Source organism: Oncorhynchus kisutch, linkage group LG2 (genome assembly GCF_002021735.2).
Source record: "Oncorhynchus kisutch isolate 150728-3 linkage group LG2, Okis_V2, whole genome shotgun sequence".
NCBI classification, from domain to species: domain Eukaryota; kingdom Metazoa; phylum Chordata; class Actinopteri; order Salmoniformes; family Salmonidae; genus Oncorhynchus; species Oncorhynchus kisutch.
Genome location: NC_034175.2, coordinates 71,563,096 through 71,572,143, shown reverse-complemented (window position 1 = coordinate 71,572,143; position 9,048 = coordinate 71,563,096). Strand labels below are relative to the sequence as shown.

General features: G+C 46.0%; 1 protein-coding gene across 1 annotated transcript; it reads right to left on the bottom strand.

Moving 5' to 3' along the window:
• Positions 1 to 1,725: 1,725 nt before the first annotated feature.
• LOC116356539 (immunoglobulin G-binding protein A-like) lies at positions 1,726 to 4,897 on the bottom strand. Its single transcript, XM_031802308.1, has 2 exons — positions 4,736 to 4,897; positions 1,726 to 1,971 (listed from the first exon to the last, which is right to left on the bottom strand). Exons 1-2 carry the CDS (start codon positions 4,895 to 4,897, stop codon positions 1,726 to 1,728), a joined length of 408 nt encoding a protein of 135 aa, XP_031658168.1.
• Positions 4,898 to 9,048: the final 4,151 nt, after the last annotated feature.

Below are 9,048 nucleotides of genomic sequence, written 5' to 3'. Positions count from 1 at the left end.
TGTATTGTATTATGTATTGTATTATGTAGTGTATTATGTATTGTATTGTATTATGTAGTGTATTATGTAGTGTATTATGTATTGTATTGTATTATGTATTGTATTATGTATTGTATTATGTATTGTATTATGTAGTGTATTATGTAGTGTATTATGTAGTGTATTATGTAGTGTATTGTATTATGTAGTGTATTGTATTATGTAGTGTATTATGTAGTGTATTGTATTATGTAGTGTATTGTATTATGTAGTGTATTATGTATTGTATTATGTAGTATATTATGTATTGTATTATGTATTGTATTATGTAGTGTATTATGTAGTGTATTATGTAGTGTATTATGTAGTGTATTATGTATTGTATTATGTAGTGTATTATGTAGTGTATTATGTATTGTATTATGTATTGTATTATGTAGTGTATTATGTAGTGTATTATATATTGTATTGAATTAGGTATCGTATTTTGTATCGTCACGTCCACTCCCGCTCCGATGCTCAACGTCGCCGGTCTACCATCCACCGATCCTGACAACCCTCATTACGCAGTTCTGCACCTCATCATCACTCCACTTCCTGTTTACTCCCCCTTTATCTACCACTCTATTGTTATCACACATCAGGCAGTATAGTTTCTGTGTTATGTTCAGATGCTACTCTTGTTCTTATCCTCTCTCTATGTTCGTTCATATTAAACTCACCGACTGCACCTGCTTCCTGACTCCCTACGTCTATTTCACAGTATGATGTATTGTGTGATGTATTATGTGATGTATTGTGTGATGTATTGTGTGATGTATTGTATTTTGTATTGTATTATGTATAGTATTATGTATAGTATTATGTATAGTATGTATTTTATGTATTTTAGTTGTTTTGTTTCCTGTTTGGACCCCAGAAAAACTAGCCGATGCCTTGGCAGCAGCTAATTGGGGATCCTAATAAAATACCAAATACTAATGAAAGATAATGCCTTGCAGCAAGCAAACTGTCTATTCCTTAAAGACTAAGATTGGAGTGTACTGTACCAGGCTCATGTCAGCCTACCCTCATATTTACCAAAATAAATCTGTCCGTAAGCCCTTTTCCACTGTCAAAATTATAATTAACCACACACTTAATGTAAAAGGCATATTCTAAAATCCTTCATTCCATTGTATAATAATAGTCATACAAAAATGACCTTGTTTGTAAAACATATTCACACATGCAAATTCACAGCAACATTCAGAATGTTGTCGTCCTCCCTAACGTCTGCTTCCAACTCACACCCTCAAACACCTAGATCCCCTGAACGCAGCTCACTCTCCAGATCTCAATCACCTGAATTCGAATCACCTGTTCCCACACCTGTATGTCATTATCATGCACTATTTAGTTCCGTGCTTTGCACCCCATCACTGTGAGGTGTTGTTTGTTTTGTGACACGTCTTTCAGAGCACTGTGTTGCCAGTAATTTACACCTTCTGTGTATGATAGTTTTTGCCTGCCTCACTAACGATGCCTTTTTTGCCTGTACTTCGGATTTCCTGTTATCTACCTATTTCCTGTCTCCCGAACTACGTTACTAGCCTTTTCCCTGCCTGTACTGTTGGCTTTGGAACCCCTTTGTATGACCTTCTGCCTGCCCCTGGACCCACGTACCTACCTCCTCCTGTGGTCCTTACAATAAACATCTGCTGCTCCCTGCGCTTGAAACCAGCTCTCTGTCTCCCATCGTATTCATTACACCTTGGAAGGCCTACAGTCGTCCTCCTTGGGAGGCCTGCAGTCGTCCTCCTTGGGAGGCCTGCAGTCGTCCTCCTTGGGAGGCCTGCAGTCGACCTCCTTGGGAGGCCTGCAGTCGTCCTCCTTGGGAGGCCTGCAGTCGTCCTCCTTGGGAGGCCTGCAGTCGTCCTCCTTGGGAGGCCTGCAGTCGTCCTCCTTGGAAGGCCTGCAGTCGTCCTCCTTGGAAGGCCTGTAGTCATCCTCCTATACCAATCGAAACGTGCTTGCACTCAAGTTGATAACTTTGACCAGATATTTGACAAAGAGTTACTCCCAGTGCTAAAAGTGCTGTAGAGAACAGTGATGGTGAGTATTGAGGATGCGGCGATGGGGGACATGGAGAGAAGGTTGGAGAAGCAACAGGTGAAAGCAGAAGCGCTGGTTGATTCTGATGATGCGTTGTTGAGCAAGCTGGGCTAGAGTGACTGGAAGACAACGGAAAATAGAGCCAAAAGAGCTAAATATGTAAATTAACATCACTTTCTTAAAGGAGTGTGATTTGTTAATAATTATGTATACTTGAGAGATCTAGTTGAGGTCACAAAGATGATAAAGGATGCATTAGTAAAGGTATAATCAGTCAGTTACCAGGAAGGGTTTTGTTCCGATTTCATGCATCTCGGAACAGCAGAAGGAGAAGCTTTGTGGCCCCATAAGTTGGCAACATCTGAAGTGGAGAGCTTTGATTTTTGGAGCAGGGAACCGATTAAATTAAAGATGTTATGTATTGCTGGAAATTGAGGCTTCATGTCTTGAGAAGAAGATTCCGGGGGGGGGGGGCACGATGCCTGTACGTGTAGTGGATGGACAGAAGGACGAAAGCCAGTTGGTTTTACTGATGTTTGATGAAGAGTATCTTCATCACATGTTATTAAGATGGGATACGTAAGGGCCTTCTTAAGTAAACAGTTACATTGCCCAAATTGCCGAATTCCTGGAGTTCACTGCAAGGCTAAAGGAAGGATCCGAACTGTACAACCGGTCTCCTACAGAGAGGTGCGGGGAAATAGTTGAAGGAGCAAGTGGATGCAGTGTATGACCTGCAGCCGATTCAAAATGTTGAGAGATACTGACACACTGATTGTAAAGAAGATGCATTTATTGGCGTTTATTGTGCAGTTTATTAATTGTACTGCCCAAATGAACAAGAAGTCTGATAAACTGGACAGAATTGTAGTTGGGGGCTGAAAGGTTTTTGTGTCTACAAGAATTAACAGTCGAATACTGAATGAAGATGTTCCCCCTTCCCAGACCCCTGAGCACAGGGATTTTATTCTATACTGTACAAAAATGTAAACGCAACATGCAAAGTGTTGGTCCCATGTTGCATGAGCTGAAATAAAACATCCCATAAGCACAAAAAGCTTATATCGCTCAATTTTTGTGCACAAATTTGTTTACATACCTGTTAGTGAGCATTTCTCCCTTGCCAAGAAAATTCATCCACCTGACAGGTATGAATATCAAGCAGCTGTTTAAACAGCATGATCACCTTGTGCTGGGAACAATAAAAGGCCACTCTAAAATGTATTATTACAGTATCATTACAGGATTTATCTCTGTAATGTAATGTGGGGAAAAACTCATTCTGATTGGCTGGGCCTGGCTCTCAAGTGGGTGGGCCTATGCCCTCCCGGGCCCACCCATGGCTGCAACCTTGATCCATAGATTAGGGCCAAATGAATTTATGTCAATGGACTGATTTCCTTCTATGAACTGTAACTCAGCAAAATCTTCGAAATTGTTGCATGTTGCGTTTATATGTTTGTTCAGTATACATCTACTGATGTTAACAATGTTGCAGCCATGAAAAGGAATGGTTTAATGCTATAAAAAAATGTATTGGGAAAACTAAAATGGCGGGAGTTTGGAGAGTGTGAATCGCCACAACCTTGATGTAACAGTTGTTGCTTAGTCTCATGGTAAAACTTTTGAGGTTAGTATTTAAACCAACCATGGGCGTTGCAGCTGGTGTTCTGCTAGCCCGATTTTGGACTATAGAAGCCTAACGTTACTCCTTATAGTCCAAGGACCTTACATGTCTGTTTAAATTTTAATTGGCACTGGAAGTCAAAACCGCCAAGTACTCCATCTAAATGTGAATCGATTATCAATTGTGGTACTGTTCTAGAAACATAACACCCATTACTTTTATATCACATCAAAATTATTTCCCAAATGCAAAATACACACTTACTGTACACTGTTTTATCACAGTTTCAGTCGACAGTACTTTTCAGTGACAATACGTTTGTAGTGTTCGCCTTCCATTTACACACAGGTGTTCAGAGACGCAGATAGCTAATTAGCACAGGTATTCCACTCTGTCTTACATTTGTTTTCCATTAACAAGTGATGTAACATGGAAATATGGTCGTGTGGGAACCCTAACCCTATAAAGGTGTGCATCAATTTAACCTTTTGTTTTTGGAAAATGATATGAAGGATAAGGTCCTTATGCTTCCAAAACCGTACAGCAAGCGGTGCGTGTTCATGTTCAGACTGAGCATCGGGACTCTTAACAGAACTCCCACCTACAGAAGAAGCCTTCACCCAATGACTCTTATGTGTAATATAATGGAACTAAGAGTCACGATGAAGGCCTAGTATAATGCTATCCATTGATTACCCTGTTGGTTTATCCCCTTCTTACAAACCATGAATAGGCCTACTATTTCACCAATTGCTATAGCAGTTGTTTTTTCTCAAAGTACAATGGTTGAAGACTATGACCCATGAGCTTTGCAGCTGTTGCACTTCTAGACATTAACATAGCCTACCCTTTTGCTTATTGTTTGATTCAAAATCCCCACAGTCTAACTGGTAAGGTTTTTCCTCCAGAAAAAAATTAACTATTTACCAGAGGATCCTGACATTGTAGGCTACCAGGGAGGTGGAACTGGAACATACAGTGCTGTGTGTGACTAGCAGAGGGTTCATAATGCTGCCAGAAAGGTGGTTGTCTCACTGGAGCCTGCTGCCTGGAGCCTACTGCCTGCTGCCTGGAGCCTACTGCCTGCTGCATGGAGCCTACTGCCTGCTGCCTGGAGCCTACTGCCTGCTGCCTGGAGCCTACTGCCTGCTGCATGGAGCCTACTGCCTGCTGCCTGGAGCCTACTGCCTGCTGCATGGAGCCTGCTGCCTGGAGCCTACTGCCTGCTGCCTGGAGCCTACTGCCTGCTGCCTGTAGCAAATCAAATCAAATCAAATGTATTTATATAGCCCTTCGTACATCAGCTGATATCTCAAAGTGCTGTACAGAAACCCAGCCTAAAACCCCAAACAGCAAGCAATGCAGGTGTAGAAGCACGGTGGCTAGGAAAAACTCCCTAGAAAGGCCAAAACCTAGGAAGAAACCTAGAGAGGAACCAGGCTATGTGGGGTGGCCAGTCCTCTTCTGGCTGTGCCGGGTGGAGATTATAACAGAACATGGCCAAGATGTTCAAATGTTCATAAATGACCAGCATGGTCGAATAATAATAAGGCAGAACACTTGAAACTGGAGCAGCAGCACAGTCAGGTGGAAGTTGAAACTGGAGCAGCAGCATGGCCAGGTGGACTGGGGACAGCAAGGAGTCATCATGTCAGGTAGTCCTGGGGCATGGTCCTAGGGCTCAGGTCAGTTGAAACTGGAACAGCAGCATGGCCAGGTGGACTGGGGACAGCAAGGAGTCATCATGTCAGGTAGTCCTGTAGCCTACTGCCTGGAGCCTACTGCCTGCTGCATGGAGCCTACTGCCTGCTGCATGGAGCCTACTGCCTGGAGCCTACTGCCTGCTGCATGGAGCCTGCTGCCTGGAGCCTACTGCCTGCTGCATGGACTCTACTGCCTGCTGCATGGTACCTACTGCCTGCTGCATGGAGCCTACTTCCTGGAGCCTACTGCCTGCTGCCTGGAGCCTACTGCCTGCTGCCTGGAGCCTACTGCCTGCTGTATGGGGCCTACTGCCTGGAGCCTACTGCCTGCTGCATGGAGCCTGCTGCCTGCTGCATAGAGCCTACTGCCTGCTGCATGGAGCCTACTGCCTGCTGCCTGGAGCCTACTGCCTGCTGCATGGAGCCTACTGCCTGCTGCCTGGAGCCTACTGCCTGCTGCATGGAGCCTGCTGCCTGGAGCCTACTGCCTGCTGCATGGAGCCTGCTGCCTGGAGCCTACTGCCTGCTGCATGGAGCCTGCTGTCTGTTGCATAGAGCCTACTGCCTGCTGCATGGAGCCTACTGCCTGCTGCCTGGAGCCTACTGCCTGCTGCATGGAGCCTACTGCCTGCTGCCTGGAGCCTACTGCCTGCTGCATGGAGCCTACTGCCTGCTGCCTGGAGCCTGCTGCATGGAGCCTACTGCCTACTGCCTGCTGCATGGAGCCTACTGCCTGGAGCCTACTGCCTGCTGCATGGAGCCTACTGCCTGCTGCCTGGAGTCTACTGCCTGCTGCATGGAGCCTGCTGCCTGGAGCCTAATGCCTGGAGCCTACTGCCTGCTGCATGGAGCCTACTGCCTGCTGCCTGGAGCCTACTGCCTGCTGCATGGGGCCTGCTGCCTGGAGCCTAGAGCCTAGAGCCTGGAGCCTAATGCCTGGAGCCTACTGCCTGCTGCATGGAGCCTACTGCCTGCTGCCTGGAGCCTACTGCCTGCTGCATGGAGCCTGCTGCCTGGAGCCTACTGCCTGCTGCATGGAGCCTGCTGCCTGCTGCATAGAGCCTACTGCCTGCTGCATGGAGCCTACTGCCTGCTGCCTGGAGCCTACTGCCTGCTGCATGGAGCCTACTGCCTGCTGCCTGGAGCCTGCTGCATGGAGCCTACTGCCTGCTGCCTGGAGCCTACTGCCTGCTGCATGGAGCCTACTGCCTGGAGCCTACTGCCTGCTGCATGGAGCCTACTGCCTGCTGCCTGGAGTCTACTGCCTGCTGCATGGAGCCTGCTGCCTGGAGCCTAATGCCTGGAGCCTACTGCCTGCTGCATGGAGCCTACTGCCTGCTGCCTGGAGCCTACTGCCTGCTGCATGGAGCCTGCTGCCTGCTGCATGGAGCCTGCTGCCTGGAGCCTAATGCCTGGAGCCTACTGCCTGCTGCATGGAGCCTACTGCCTGCTGCCTGGAGCCTACTGCCTGCTGCATGGAGCCTGCTGCCTGGAGCCTACTGCCTGCTGCATGGAGCCTGCTGCCTGCTGCATAGAGCCTACTGCCTGCTGCATGGAGCCTACTGCCTGCTGCCTGGAGCCTACTGCCTGCTGCATGGAGCCTGCTGCCTGGAGGCTAGAGCCTGGAGCGTGGAAGGCTTCTGGGGCTTCTGAATGTGGGAGGCATTTATTTCCATTATTTATTAGGTTACCTTTTACACCATTGCCATGGGATTTCAAGTGGGGTGCAGATTGAAAAGATGAGAGGAGGTCTGAACTTCATTATCCCAACTCTCCTGCCCTGACTCCTGTCTTTGAGAGAATGTATATTCACATCAGGAAGGCTGTGTTTACACAGGCAGCCCAATTCTGATATTTTTTTCCCCTAATTGGTCTTTTGAAAAATATCTGATGTGAAAAAATCAGATGTGATTTGGCGAAAGCCCAATTAGTGAAAAAAATATCAGAACTGGCCTGCCTGTGTTAACGCAGCATACATCATCATACATCATTTCACATCATGAGGTTCTTTGTATGACTGTAAGAGTGTCATGGATGTGACATATACATTTTGAGGTATAGATTATTCATTTAATGAATGATTGCCTTCAGATGGTATTTCCATATTAATATTGTTAAACTGTAGCAAACAAGATTCATTCCGAAGGTGTTCATTTGCCTTCAAAATGCAGTTCTCCCATTGGACACTTGTCAGTGCTGTTGTTTGGTCTAGAAGGGCAGTACATGCACTCAGTGTCAACACTTCTCTTGAACTGTGAGATTCGCTGGGCTATAATTTCAAACTTTTGCTCATCTTTTGCTCAACGTCTTTTTTATAAATGAAAGTAGGTTACCTTTAGGCGTACTTTGGAAGGCCACCTTTCAAGACTCCCTGTGTTTCTCAATAAACAACACACCTTTCAAGACTCCCTGTGTTTCTCAATAAACAACACACCTTTCAAGACTCCCTGTGTTTCTCAATAAACAACACACCTTTCTTTTTTTTTCTTCGAATTTTACCCCTTTTTCTCCCCAATTTCGTGGCATCCAATTGTTGTAATAGCTACTATCCTGCCTCATCGCTACAACTCCCGTACGGGCTCAGGAGAGACAAAGGTTGAAAGTCATGCGTCCTCCGATACACAACCCAATACACAGCGAGCATCCAACCCGGAAGCCAGCCGCACCAATGTGTCAGAGGAAACCCTGTGCACCTGGCAACCTTGGCAAGCGCGCACTGCGCCCGGGCCGCCACAGGAGTCGCTGTTGCGCAATGAGACAAGGACATCCCTACCGACCAAGCCCTCCCTAACCCGGATGACGCTAGGCCAATTGTGCGTCGCCCCACGGACCTCCCGGTCATGGCAGGTTACGACAGAGTCTGGGCGCGAACCCAGAGTCTCTGATGGCACAGCTGGCGCTGCAGTATAGTGCCCTTAACCACTGCACCACCCGGGAGGCCCAAACAACACACCTTTCAAGACTCCCTGTGTTTCTCAATAAACAACCTTCACAGACTGAACTGAAGCATTTCAGATCCTTTCCCTAATTAGCCTAAATCCCAGTGGAAGAAAGGACAAACATTTTCCACATGAGTTCAGTTTGTGCTGTTTTATTATGTAATACACCTTAATTGCTTTTCCCATTTTTACATTTCAGTAATTTAGCAGACACTCTTCTCCAGAGCTACTTGCAGTAGTATATGTAAAAAAAAAAAGAAGCTTTTTAAACTTGATTCATTCTGGTCCCCCATGGGATTCCAACCCACAACCCTGCCTTTGCAAGTACCATGCTCTACCAACTTATCCACACAGGACATTCCCTTGTAGTCGTAGAGAATTGTAATATTCTCCTTCGTATGAGTCAACTACTTTGCACTTTGGAAATTGATTAGTAAAACTGGATTCTTGCTATTGTTTCTTTTCTTTAAATTATTGAATGGTTTCCTCTTTTATTACTCAGGTTTCCATGTAGCTTACCTAATATTTACAAACATCTTGCATCAGTATACAGTCATCTGTGTTCTGGTATAGGCTGCAAATGTAGTCTTGGGAGACTAACATACCACATTGATGTGTTTTGCTATTTGATTGCATCTTCGAGAACATCCTGAAAGAGTTGCATCACTGCCTGGTATGACAACTGCTCGGTCTCCGACTGCAAGGC

Bases quoted from the DNA above. Each gene is read 5' to 3' on its own strand.
- LOC116356539 (XM_031802308.1), bottom strand. From the start codon at position 4,897: ATGCAGCAGGCAGTAGGCTCCAGGCAGCAGGCAGTAGGCTCCATGCAG. The intron at 1,972-4,735 runs GTGAGACAACCA...CGATTGGTATAG, and splicing joins GCTCCAGGCAGCAGGCTCCA to GAGGATGACTACAGGCCTTC.